Source organism: Chelonia mydas, chromosome 5 (genome assembly GCF_015237465.2).
Source record: "Chelonia mydas isolate rCheMyd1 chromosome 5, rCheMyd1.pri.v2, whole genome shotgun sequence".
In the NCBI taxonomy this organism is placed as follows: domain Eukaryota; kingdom Metazoa; phylum Chordata; order Testudines; family Cheloniidae; genus Chelonia; species Chelonia mydas.
The window spans coordinates 69,959,625-69,973,664 of record NC_051245.2 but is presented as its reverse complement, the minus strand read 5'-3'; the positions used below and the strand labels follow the sequence as shown (position 1 = coordinate 69,973,664).

At 39.2% G+C, this 14,040-nt stretch overlaps 1 protein-coding gene across 13 annotated transcripts in view; it reads right to left on the bottom strand.

Moving 5' to 3' along the window:
- APC (APC regulator of WNT signaling pathway) overlaps positions 1-14,040 on the bottom strand; it is a 201,085-nt gene that overhangs the window by 66,377 nt on the left and 120,668 nt on the right. For all 13 annotated transcript variants that reach the window (XM_037901538.2, XM_043547784.1, XM_037901544.2 and 10 more), the window contains one exon: positions 6,650-6,763. In XM_037901538.2, coding sequence (XP_037757466.1) covers positions 6,650-6,763 — 114 coding nt within the window. The remainder of the gene's footprint in view (positions 1-6,649; positions 6,764-14,040) is intronic.

Here is a 14,040-nt window from a genome sequence, read left to right as displayed (position 1 = left end):
AATGTAAAACTTTAGAGCCTGCAAGTCCAATCAGTCCTACATCCTGTTCAGCCAATCGCTCAGACAAACAAGTTTGTTTACATTTGCAGAAGATCATGCTGCCTGCTTCTTGTTTACAATGTCACCTGAAAGTGAGAACAGGCACTTGCATGGTATTGCTGTGGCCAGCGTCGCAAGATATTTACATGCCACACATGCACTAAAGATTCATATGTCCTTTCATGCTTCAACCACCATTCCAGAGGACCTGCGTCCATGCTGACGACAGGTTCTGCTTGATAATGATCCAAAGCAGTGCGGACCGACGCATGTTCATTTTCATAATCTGAGTCAGATGCCAACAGCAGAAGGTTAATTTTCTTTTTTGGTGGTTTGGGTTCTGTAGTTTCTGCATCAGTGTTTTGCTCATTTAACTTTTCTGAAAGCATGCTCCACACCCCGTCCTGATCAGATTTTGGAAGACACTTCAGATTCTTAAACCTTGGGTCCAGTGCTGTAGTTATCTTTAGAAATTTCACATTGGTATCTTCTTTGTACTTTGTCAAATTTGCAGTGAAAGTGTCCTTAAAACGAACAACACGTACTGGGTCATCATTTAAGACTGCTATAACATGAAATATATGGTAGAATGGGGGTAAAACAGAGCAGGAGATGTACAATTCTCCCCCAAGGAGTTCAGTCATTAATTTAATTAACACATTTTTTTTTAAACAAGCGTCATCAGCATGAAAGCATGTCCTCTGCAACAATGGCCGAAGCATGAAGAGGCATATGAATCTTTAGCACATCTGGCAAGTAAATATCTTGCAACACCAGTTACAACAGTGCTATACGAATGCCTGTTCTCACTTTCAGGTGACATTGTAATTAAGAAGTGGGCGGCATTATCTCCCGTAAATGTAAACAAACTTGTTTCTCTTAGCAATTGGCTGAAGGAGGAGGACTGAGTGGACTTGTAGGCTCTAAAGTTTTACATTTTTTTTTTTGAGTGCAGTTATGTAACAAAAAGAAAATCTACATTTGTAAGTTGCACTTTCATGATAAAGAGATTTCACTAAAGTACTTGTATGAAAGGAACTGAAAATATTATTGCTTTTGTTTATCTTTTTTACAGAGCAAATATTTGTAATAAAAAATAATATAAATTGAGCACTGTACGCTTTGTATTCTGTGTTGTAATCTAAATAATATATTTGAAAATGAAGAAAAAATCCAAAAATATTTAATAAATTTCAATTGGTATTCAATTCTATTAACAGTGTGATTAATTTTTAATTGCAATTAATTTTTTTAGTTAATCGCATGATTTAACTGCTATTGACAGCCCTAATTTCTATCAAATTCATTTAAAAAATAATACTTCTAAGTTTTCAAACAATGCACAGTCAACCTATGGAACTCTTTGCCAGGGATGTTGTGAAGGCGAAAACTATAACAGGGTTCAAAAAAGAACTAGATAAGTTCATGGAGGATAGGTCCACCAATGGCTATCAGCCAGGACGGGCAGGGATGGTGTCCCTAGCCTCTCTTTGCCAGAAGCTGGGAATGGGCGACCAGGGATGGATTACTTGATGATTACCTGTTCTGTTCATTCTTTCTGGGGCAACTGGCACTGGCCACTGGGCTAGATGGACCTTTGGTCTGACCCAGTATGGCTGTTCTTATGTTCTAAATCATCTCGATTATTAACAAAAGACTTGCGGATAAAGAGTCTTCCTATGCAAAATACAGTGTACAAATCCTAATAATACTTTATTATAATTAATTATAATTTTACTAATGAGTGTGATTACAGGTGAATTTATCATCACTTTTGTAAAGCTAAAATAAAACTATAATATCTGATTTAAAACACTTAAGGTTAGGAAAAATAAGTTAGATGTAAGAATATTTCAGACATCTAAAGATGTAGTATCTATAAATGCTAGAATGAAGCAATATCTATAAATACTAGACTGAAGCTCTAATCTAGATTAGATTTAGGTTAAGATTTGTGAATAGATTTGACAGTGTTGAAATCCTGAACAGTTTAAGAGTTTGGGGCCAAAAATATAGGAAATTTTGTAAAGCCACCTGTTTTCACAAGATTTCTGATACTCTGAGCCAAAATCTCACAAGAACAGTTATGCTTACAAAATTTCAGACACATCTGAATCTAGAAAATGTAAGCTCCAAAACCTTAAGGCAGGATTCCTTTATCTTGACTGGGGCGAAAAAAGGGTAGTATATCCCTTTAAGGTCCCCCCCCACAGACTTTGGGAGTTGGGGGGGCGGATCACATGAGCTGGTGGGGCTCAGGTAAAATACTGGCTCCTATCCAGTGCAAGTGTTTGACAGTCTGGTTCACTGATAAATCAGAATTGGAAGTGGACTTAGGGGAAACAAGCCCTAAAGAAGCTGGGGAAAGGATTAGGGCTCCTAATGTCTGGTACAGCTGAGACACAGCCCCCTTTTCCCCAGTCCCTTAACCCTCACAGAAGGAGAGGGCAGTGGGCTCCCAGCAATTGGCTGGGACCATGTTGGGAGGAGGAGTGGGAGCAGCCTTCCACTAGAGGAAAGTGATTAAGGAAGGAATCATGACCTTCATTTTACAAATTATTGCTGGTTAGCTCCCAGATGAGTTAAGTAATAAGGTTGTGGCCTAATTAAACTATATCCCTTGCATCATCTTTCTTTCCACATGACTTTCTTGTCTCAGTGCAAGAGGCTGGACTAAATCAGTGGTTTTCAAAGGGCGGGTCGTGACCCAGTACTGGGTCGTGGCACGTAAGTCCCTGGGTTGCCTTGCTCAGCACCCAGGGACCCTCGTGGCTCTGGTCAGCACTGCTGACCGGGATGTTAAAAGTCCCGTCAGTGGTGCTGCCCAGCTAAGGCAGGCTAGTCCTAACTGTTCCGACACCGTACTGCGCCCTGGAAGCAGTGGGTCCGGCTTCTAGGCAGGGGGGCCACAGGGCTCCGCGCGCTGCCCCCACCCTGAGCACAGGCTTCACACTCCCATTGGCCAGGAACCAGCCAATGGGAGCTGGGTGAGGAGGGATGGTGCCTGTGGGCAAGAGCCGCATGGAGCCACTTGAGCGCCTCCACCTAGGATGCAGCAAATATGACCGGAAAGAAAAGTGGAGTTGTGAAAAAAATCTGTGATGCAGCTGGCAATGACATTGTTTGGAATCACTGTTTCATTCACCGCGAAGCTTTGGCGTCCAGGGGTATTCCTGCTGATCTTATGGCAGTACTGAAGGAAGTAGTCAAAATCATAAACTTCATTAAAAGGTGCTCACTTAACAGCAGGCTTTCTGAAGTGCTACGCTCAGACATGGGAACAGAACACATGCATTTACTGTTTCACACTGAAATAAGTGGCTGTCATGGGGCACAGTACTTACCAGGGTGTAAAAACCCAGGAACAATATTTATTTTTTTGGGTGGGGAAACAGTAACTTAGCAACTTTGTTTGATGATGACAGTTGGTTAATACGTTGTCATACCTTGCTGACATTTTCTCGATTTTAAATGAACTAAACTTGAAGTTACAAGGAAGGTGCAATGATTTGTTTCAACATTGTGAAGAGATATAAGTAATTCAAAAGTCATTGGCACTGTGGCAAGCACGTCTGAAAAGTAATCGGCCCAGCTACTACATGTTCCCAACACTGTTACAACACATTGAGGAGAACACCACCAGTGAGGAAAAAGTGAATGAAATGAAAACTATCATACAGTTACATCTTGCAGCTCTGACAGTTTTAGTCACAATTTCCCAATAAAGGAGTTTGAATATTTGAATGAAAAACTCTGGTGAAAGATCCTTTTTCTTTCAAAAACCGTGAGGCAATAATGCAGCTAAATCTCACGTCTGAGCAAGAGAATGAGCTGCTGCATCTCACCTGTGATAACACTCTGAAAACATGGCACAAGTCAATAAACCTGTCGTCATTTTGGATCAGTGTTTCCAAAGAATATCCACAGCTAAGTAAAGTAAGTGTGCTCTTGTTGCTACCTTTCACAACAACCCACATGTGTGAAGCTGGATTTTAAACTTTGACAAGATTAAAAACTAAAGAAAGAAACGGACTGAACAGTGGACCTGATATGCTGGTAGCTCTTTCATCCTGCAATCCTGACTGGAACGAGATCATGAGGAACACACAGACCCACCAGTCACATTAAGTAAGTGAAACTTAACCTGATCGCCTTTATAGTATTTTGTTTAAAAGTAATGACTTTGTCTACTGTTAGTTATGTAAAGTGGGTTAAAGCTGGAATGTATTGCATTATTATGATTTTATGAAAATTATATCTTTTAACTAGAGTTACGTTGGGTGGCGGGCATCCACAATTTTCTTCAACTAGGTCGCGAGGAAAAAAAAGTTTGAAAACACTGGACTAGATCACCTCTCAAAGTCCTTTCCAGGGTTACATTTCTATGATTATATGTTCAGGACAAATAAGAGCCTTCTCATTTTTAATTAAAGTAGAAACAAAATTTGTAAGGGCAGGATTAAAATTTTTAACTTTTAATCTCTCCAAAATCTTAAAGAGTTAAAATCCATGGTTCTAGTTTTGACCTTTCTCTATTAACAGCAGCAGTATTACAGAATTGTTCAAAGGGTCAAGTTAAATTTCACATTGTTAACAGGTTAAATCTGTTTTCTCTTTTTGTCAATTCTAATCTCCACATGAAGTTATGAACTCTAGGAAGTGGACCAAGTCAGTTTATTATAACTTCCTTAACAACTATTTAAATGGCTAACCTCCTTTCTAATGTGGCTCTTTTAATTGTTTTCACATTTTTATATGGCTAAATTGTTTCTTTTTCCACAAGCTTACGTTTTACATGTGAAATGTTTAGCGTCAGATATACATTCTGACAGAAGACATTAAAAGCTTAGAAAACCATGGAGCAGAATGAAAGCTGCAGAATGTATGAGTTCATTGCATTTGCAAGTTTGAATAGCCTAGTTTAAATTACTTGAACACTATGGTGAACTAATCTACATAGAGTTCACTATCAACATGTCAGTTTACTCCTAGTTATCTGAAAGCCAGTTAACTTTTATCCATTTTTAATATCATAATTTCTACCCTTGATATGAAAAATCCAGGATGAGCTAGAGGTCATGTTCAGAAGAAAGTTATAGTTTTCTTGCACACACACATATCTTCCCTTCTTTTTCTGAATTTTGGAGAAATATAGGGATGGTGCTTTGATTACAATCAACAGGACAGTGAACATTTTTAAAGGGTCTCATGAACAAAGATCTACCTATGTTAATTCCTAGCAGAAAACAGAACATATAAGGAGGTAGCTACTTAGAGATAACATCCTTTCAAAGTAATAAAGCTACAGTTGGGGAGTGGAGGGAGAGAAGAGAGAGGCAGGTTTAAAGGTTAAAACCAGTGACCAGATATGGTGTGCCATTTTAAATATATCCATTACTCCTACTTCAAACAACAGAAGCGGCTCTTTTGAGTGCCCATAAAAGCTGGCCATCCAGGCAACAGTTCCCACTCATCTTACTTCACCATACCAAAGTGTTCATAATAAAAGACTACATTTAACACTTCTGCTGGCGGTTCAACATTGCTTTCTCCTACAGCCTTAATCTACACACCTGAAAGAGTGAGTCTTAAAATGAGAAACTACAGATTATGCTGCCAAAAATGAATTTTACATAAACCAGGGATACCGGGAAAGTCCCATTAGTTTGTTTACCTGTTTCACTATGAAAAATCTTCTTAAAAATAATTAGACACTTGACTAATTAAAATTACTTCATATTTATTTTGTATTAAAGTGAGAGTTCAATGAAGATTGAAGAGTATATTACTTTGATTAATTCATTTTGATAAAACTTTCAGTCACAAGAAAGCATGCAATTCTGCTGAGTTATTTACTTAAATGCTTTGGAACTGGTGGTAATGAATTATCAAGGTTATCCAACATTGACACAGTGACAGTAGTCTGCATCAGCAGTCAGCAATTGATAATTTCCATTTCTCATGCCACACAGCTCCATTTTGGGTTCTATTTTCAAATATGGGTGAAATGGTCTGCTTGCAAAATTATGCATGCATTCATGAAGGCAAAACCACCCTTTGCTGGAGCAAACAGGGATTTATGGGAATATGAGTATGAGTATATTTTTGTTGGTTCATCTGGACTTAATGATTAGCCCTTTATAAATGTACTTTGGTGACAAAGTTTAACAAAAGCAGTGGGATTTTATTTTAAACTCAATAATGCAAACTAAAAGAAGACAGTATAGCAGAATAGAAAAAAATGCAGTTTCAGACACATGCTATTTAAAATTACAGTTATAATACTCATTAACCAATATTTAAAAATACTCCCCTTTTGGAGGGATTTTCTACCTCATAAATTCTCAAAACTGCTCCTAAGTCTTCTACTAATCCAGTAGAGGGATATTTGTTCATTTACTGTAGAGAGCAGGGATTTTGTACAATACATGTTTTGATACCCATTTTAATATTTAAAAAGTTCTCTACGTGGAAAAACTCTAAGACACTGCTATGTTCATAAACGTTCAAAGACACAATCACCAATAATTTAAGAAAATCAAAAGGATAACCCATTCTATTCAGTTTAACTTTAAAAAGTAAAACATAGTTTAAAAAAAAATTACATTACCTGTGCCCGCTTCTCCATGTCCTGACAAGTACCTAATTGTTCTTCCATGGCAGCTCTGATTTGCCTCGCTTCATATTCTAACTGCCTTCTTGTCATGTCTGTTTGCAAGGAGAACTGGAATCCAAACACGGAAAAGACATTTTAGCAAGCAATTCTGGATAAAAACTATCCTGAACAAATGCAGAACAATTAATTTCATACTGGTACTTCATAAATTTAGACAAAAACTGAACACTGGGCCTAAAATAAAATTTTATTGTTTATCAACAAGGATACATACTGGTATCCAATGGCTAGCTTTTTTCCTGTAAATCACGTAAGCTGTCTAAACAAAAGACCACACCACAACATGCAAGGAGGATTCAGACACCAAAATATGTAAATCAGCATACCACTAGAAGACTTATTTATTCTGCAAGCTTTCTAAGTATGAAAAAAAAAAATCTCTATGTGCATATCAATCAACCACTGCTAATATAGGCACTTTTACTACAGTATTGTTAGATGCAGTAGATTATCAAGCTCATACCCCAAGAATAAAACATATTAAGTAGATTTGGGGTCTAGAGGTGAAATATAAGTATTAATTAATGTTGTAACATGGGGCCTAGAGGCCTGTGATATAATCAGCTTAGCCGCACAAGGCCGTAGGCATGAAACAGTTTGGCAAGACTAAAGTAACCTTGTACCAGTAAAGGGTAATATTACAGTAAAAGATGGGGTACGTGCTGATGTTCTGAAAACTATGAAGCAACAGACCTGAAAATATGCTGCAATGTGCCATTTAATACCACAAGATGCCAAACAGTAACATTTTGGGGGATTCTGTAATAACCTCTAGTTGCTATGGTAACTTTCTGACAGAGATGTTAATGAGAATGAGGGAAACTAAGGAGACAGCCAATAAGAAATGGGGCATCCCTAAATTAGTGGGGTGTGGAAGTATGGATAAGAGAAAAGGAGTTGGAACCCTTATGCATATGCATGAATCTTAGCAGGCATACGCATAACTCAGGATAAAAAGGTGTTTCCCATCCTCTGTGCCAGGGGAGGGGGAGTGAGGAGAGGGGTGCCACGGGGGAGAGCCAGGATGACAACCACAGGAGGAAGAGGAGGAGGAGGAAGATAATGACTGCCACTCCACGGTCCCCCAGCAGGACCTGCGAGATGTGAGTAATGCCAGTCATAGGGCTCAACTCTTTATACAATCTCTCTGTCTGTTATTGTATTTCAATGGTTGCGGGATTGTTTATCTGCTTAGTGGATTTGTTGATAAATTGCAATGGTTTCTCATGTGCTTCTAGGGACTCTTATTCTAATGATAATGATACCAATATTCCTAATGCAGTCGCTCTCAGGTGACTGAACATTTATTGACCACTGTGCTCTAAAAGATTGATTAATATTGGTTATGGATTAGTCAGTCAATCACCAATCCATTAATAAGGCTACAGGTGGTCCCACACAGCATATTGTCTAGGGCATCAAGCAAGTCTAGTTTTAAACATCTTCATGTAGACTTAACAGTACTGTTCTTTTGAAAATTAATAGACAAAAAATAAAAGCCTGCAAGAAAAATCAATTTAATCATAGAACTGGAAGGGACCTCAAGATGTCATCTAGTCCAGTCCCTTACACTCATGGCAGGACTAAGTATTATCTAGACCACTCCTGACAGATGTTTGTCTAACCTGGTCTTTAAAATCTCCAATGATGGAGATTCCACAACCTCCCTAGGCAATTTATTTCACCCTGACAGGAAGTTTTTCTTAATGTCTAACCTAAACCTATCTTGCTGCAATTTAAGCCCATTTCTTTTCTTCCTCCTCTTTTACATACTTGAAAACAGTTAAGTTATCATGTCCCCTCTCAGTCTTCTCTTTTCCAGACTAAACAAACCCAATTTTTTCAATCTTCCCTCATAGGTCATGTTTTCTAGACCTTTAATCATTTCTGTCGCTCTTCTCTGGACAATTTGTCCACATCCTTCCTAAAATGTGGTGCCCAGAACTGGACACAATACTCCAGTTGAGGCCTAATCAGCACTGAGTAGAGCGGAAGAATTACTTCTCGTGTCTTGCTTACAACACTCCTCCTAATACATCCGAGAAGGATGTTCACTTTTTTTTGCAACAGCGTTACACTGTTGACTCATATTTAGCTTGTGGTCCACTATGACCTCCAGATCCCTTTCTGCAGTACTCCTTCCTAGTCAGTCATTTCCCATTTTGTATGTGTACAACTGATTGTTCCTTTCTAAATGGAGTATTTTGCATTTGTCCTTATTGAATTTCATTGTATTTACTTCAGACCATTTCTCCAGTTTGTCCAGATCATTTTGAATTTTAATCCAACCCTCCAAAGCACTTGCAACCCCTCCCATCTTGCTATCATCCACAAACTTTATAAGTGTATGCTGTATGCCATTATCTAAATCACTGATGAAGATATTGAACAGAACCGGACCCAGAACTGATCCCTGCAGGACCCCACTCGTTATGCATTTCCAGTATGACTGTGAACCACGGATGACTACTCTCTGGGAACAGTTTTCCAACCAGCTTTGCACCCATCTTATAGTAGCTCCATCTAGGTTGCATTTCCCTAGTTTGTTTATGAGAAGGTCATGCGAGACATTATCAAAAACTTTACTAAAAAGTCAAGATACACCACGTCTACCGCTTCCCCCTTATCCACAAGGCTTGTTATCCTGAAAGAAAGCTGTCAGGTTGGTTTGACACTATTTGTTTTTGACACATCCATGATGATTGTTACTTATCACCTTATCTTCTAGATGTTTGCAAACTGATTGCTTAATTATTCGCTCCATTATCTTTCCGGGTACAGAAGTTAAGATGACAGGTCTGTAATTCTCTGGGATGTCCTTATTTCCCTTTTTATAGATTGGCACTATATTTGCCCTTTTCCAGTCTTCTGGAATCTCTCCTGTCTTCCATGACTTTTCACAGATAATCGCTAATGGCTCAGCTATCTCCTCAGTCAGCTCCTTGAGTATTCTAGGATGCATCATGTAATGAATGAAAGGGGGTGGCGGTAGGTCCCTTTTATGAACGCCCAGCCAGCCAGTTAGCTATAAAGTACCTCTTGGTGGCTGTTCTCTGCTTGCTTTACCTGTAAAGGGTTACCAAGCCCACAGGTAAAAGAAAAGGAGTGGGCACCCAACCAAAAAAGAGCCAATGGGAAGGCTAGAACTTTTTAAAATGGAAAAAAACCTTCCACTTTGTCTGTTGTTCTCCAGAGAAGGAGATACGGAGCAGCAATGCTATAAGCAGGAATGCTGTGTAAGACTTGAACCAGGTATGAAAATTCATCTTCCATACCTAGAAAAAATCATTGGACAGGGAATGTTTAAATAGACACAATCAGGTTTATTTCTTTATTTTGGCTTGTGGATCTCCTGTGTACTGACTCCAGGTGCTTTTGTTTTGCTTGTAACCTTTAAGCTGAACCCTCAAGAAAGCTATTTTGGGTGCTTAATTTTTGGAATTGCTCCTTTAAAATCTAGCAAAAGCCTAAGTTCCAGATGCATTTTCTTCCCTTTTGTTTTTAATAAAATGTACCTTTTTTAAGAACAGAATTGGATTTTTGGTGTCCTAAGAGGTTTGTGCATATGTTGTTTAATTAGCTGGTGGCAACAGCTAATTTCCTTTGTTTCTTTCTCAGCTCTTCCCCAGAGGGGGCTGAAAGGGCCTGAGGGTACCCCACAGGGAGGAATTCCCAAGTGCTCCTTCCTGGGTTCAAGAGCTTTTTTTGCATTTGGGTGGTGGCAGCATTTACTAAGCCAAGGTCAGAGAAAAGCTGTAACCTTGGGAGTGTAATACAAGCCTGGAGTGGCAAGTATTAATTTTTAAAATCCTTTTGGGCCTCCACCTTCTGCACTTGAAGTGCCAGATTGGGGATTCAGCCTTGACACATCCCCTTCTACTAGGGAAAATAAATCCTTGAAGAGGGATAATGGGGTATGCAAGGGAAGTTTTGCATGTCCAGGATTAGAGTAAATCAGGGTACTGAGTGTTGAACTAGGGATAACCTACAGTCAGCATCAAGGGCCCCAGCCTTTGGTGGATCCCTCAGGACCTCTGGGTTCTGGGTGGAACCCTGAAGCATTAAGCATGGTGGAAGATAGAAACAAACCTTGCTTCTTGATGGGATAACCACCCCATACCACATTATTAAGGAGATCCTGGAGAAGTTCCCTACCCCACAAACTACCTTCACTGAGTATTTCTGTGGACAGATATGTCCTAGGCTCCTGATTTTAGCATTTTAACATATAGCTTTTTAAAAATATGGCACTGGACAGAAATTTGGTAAATGATTTGCCTATTTACACATTATAAAAAACGAAAAAACAACAACCTGTACTTGCTTGAGATGTATCTCAAAACTTTATATTTGCCAAATTTAGGTTTACATTCCATCTCATACGTTGCACATATACTTTGGCCTCTCTTCAATTCTGTTTCTTCAGTGTATCTCAGATTTATCCTAACTCCAGGATATTGGAATGTGTTGGAATTCTTTTCCCTAGGGCATTCATATAGTTTTAAATGATAATTTTAGAGCCAAATTTAAAATTTACTTTTCTAATCTTTTAATACAATGTTATTTATTGTCATGTGCCATATATTTTATTTACTTGCCTGAAGGGAAGAAATACTTTTTCCACAGAACAAACTTCACTATACGTGAAGCTTCATTAAAAAAAATAATCAGACTACACAGAGGTTTTCAACCGTACACAAATATATCATACATGTAAATGTATATAATTAGGGCTGTCAATTAATCACAGTTAACTCAAAAAATTAATTGCAGTTTTAATTGCATTGTTAAATAGAATACCAATTGAAATTTATTACATATTTTTGGATGTTATTCTACATTTTCAACTATATTGATTTCAATTACAACACAGAATACAAAGTGTATACTTCTCACTTTATATTATTTTTATTACAAATATTTGCACTATAAAAATGATAAACAAAAGAAACAGTATTTTTCAATTAATCTCATAAGTACTTTAGTGCAATCTCTTTATCGTGAAAGTGCAACTTATAAATGTAGATTTTTTGTTACGTAACTGCACTCAAAAACAAAATAATGTAAAACTTTAGAGCCTACAAGTTCACTCAGTCCTACTTCTCATTCAGCCAATTGCTAAGACAAACAAGTATGTTTACATTTACGGGAGACAATGCTGCCCTCTTCCTGTTTACAATGTCACCTGAAAGTGAGAACAGGCGTTTGCATGGGATTTTTGTAGCTGGCATTGCAAGCTATTTTCATACCAGATATGCTAAACATTTGTATGCCCCCTCATGCTTTGGCCATCATTCCAGAGGACATGCTTCCATGCTGATGACACTTGTTAAAAAAAGAATGTATTAATTAAATTTGTGACTGAACTCTTTGGGGGAGAATTGTATGTCTCCAGCTCTATTTTACCCACATTCTGCCATATATTTCATAGTAGTCTCAGGCGACGACTCAGCACATGTTCTTCATTTTAAGAACACTTTTGCTGCAGATTTCACAAAACGCAAAGAAGATAGCAATGTGAGATTTCTAAAGATAGCAACAGGACTTGACCCAAAGTTTAAGAATCTGAAGTGCCCTCCAAAACCTGAGAGGAACGAGATGTAGAACATGCTTTCAGAAGTCAAAAGAGCAACACTCCAATGCGGTACCTACGGAACCCAAACCATCAAAATCAGCCTTCTGCTGGTGCCATCTGACTCAGATGATGAAAATGAACATGTGTCAGTCTGCACTGTTTGGATAGTTATCGAGCAGAACCCGTCATCAGCATGGACACGTGTCCTCTGGAATGGTGGTCGAAGCATGAAGAGGCATATGACTTTTAAGCATCTCTGGCACATAAAAATATTGCAATGCCGGCTACATGCCATGCGAATGCCTGTTCTCACTTTCAGGTGACATTGTAAAAAAGAAGTGGGCAGCATTATCTCCCACTAATGTAACAAGCTTGTTTGAGCGATTGGCTGAATAAGAAGTAGAACTGAGTGGATTTGTAGGCTCTGAAGTTTTACATTGTTTTATTTTTGAATGCAGTTTTTTTTTGTACATAATTCTACATTTGTAAGTTCAACTTTCATGATAAAGAGACTGCACTACAGTACTTGTATTAGGTGAATTGAAAAATACATTTTCTTTTGTTTCTTACAGTGCAAATAAGGCCTGGGTAGAGACTGTTGAATCGTGGAAGTCAACGAATGGCTACGCAGGTGGTGTCAGAGAGAAGGCTTTGGAGTCTTTGATCATGGGATGGTGTTCCAAGAAGGAAGAGTGCTAGGCAGAGACAGGCTCCACCTAACGAAGAGAGGGAAGAGCATCTTCGCAAGCAGGCTGGCTAACCTAGTGAGGAGGCCTTTAAACTAGGTTGACTGGGGGAAGGAGACAAAAGCCCTGAGGTAAGTGGGGATGTGGGATACCAGGAGGAAGCACGAACAGGAGAACGCAAAAGGGGAGGGCTCCTGCCTCATACTAAGAAAGGAGGACAAACAGCAAGTTATCTCAAGTGCCTATACACAAATGCAAGAAGCCTGGGAAACAAGCAGGGAGAACTGGAAGTCCTGGCATAGTCAAGGAATTATGATGTGACTGGAATAACAGAGACTTGGTGGGATAACTCACATGACTGGAGTACTGTCATGGATGAATATAAACTGTTCAGGAAGGACAGGCAGGCAGAAAAGGTGGGGGAGTTGCATTGTATGTAAGAGAGCAGTATGACTGCTCAGAGCTCCGGTATGAAACTGCAGAAAAACCTGAGTGTCTCTGGATTAAGTTTAGAAGCGTGAGCAACAAGGGTGATGTCATGGTGGGAGTCTGCTATAGACCACCGGATCAGGGGGATGAGGCTTTCTTCCGGCAACCAACGGAAGTTACTAGATAGCAGGCCCTGGTTCTCATGGCAGACTTCAGCCACCCTGATATCTGCTGGGAGAGCAATACAGCGGTGCACAGACAATCCAGGAAGTTTTTGGAAAGTGTAGGGGACAATTTCCTGGTGCAAGTGCTGGAGGAACCAACTAGGGGCAGAGCTCTTCTTGACCTGCTGCTCACAAACCAGGAAGAATTAGTAGGGGAAGCTAAAGTGGATGGGAACCTGGGAGACAGTGACCATGAGATGGTCGAGTTCAGGATCCTGACACAGGGAAGAAAGGAGAGCAGCAGAATACGGACCCTGGACTTCAGAAAAGCAGATTTTGACAACCTCAGGGAACTGATGGGCAGCATCCTCTGGGAGAATAACATGAGGGGGAAAGGAGTCCAGGAGAGCTGGCTGTATTTTAAAGAATCCTTATTGAGGTTACAGGGACAAACCATCCCGATGTGTAGAA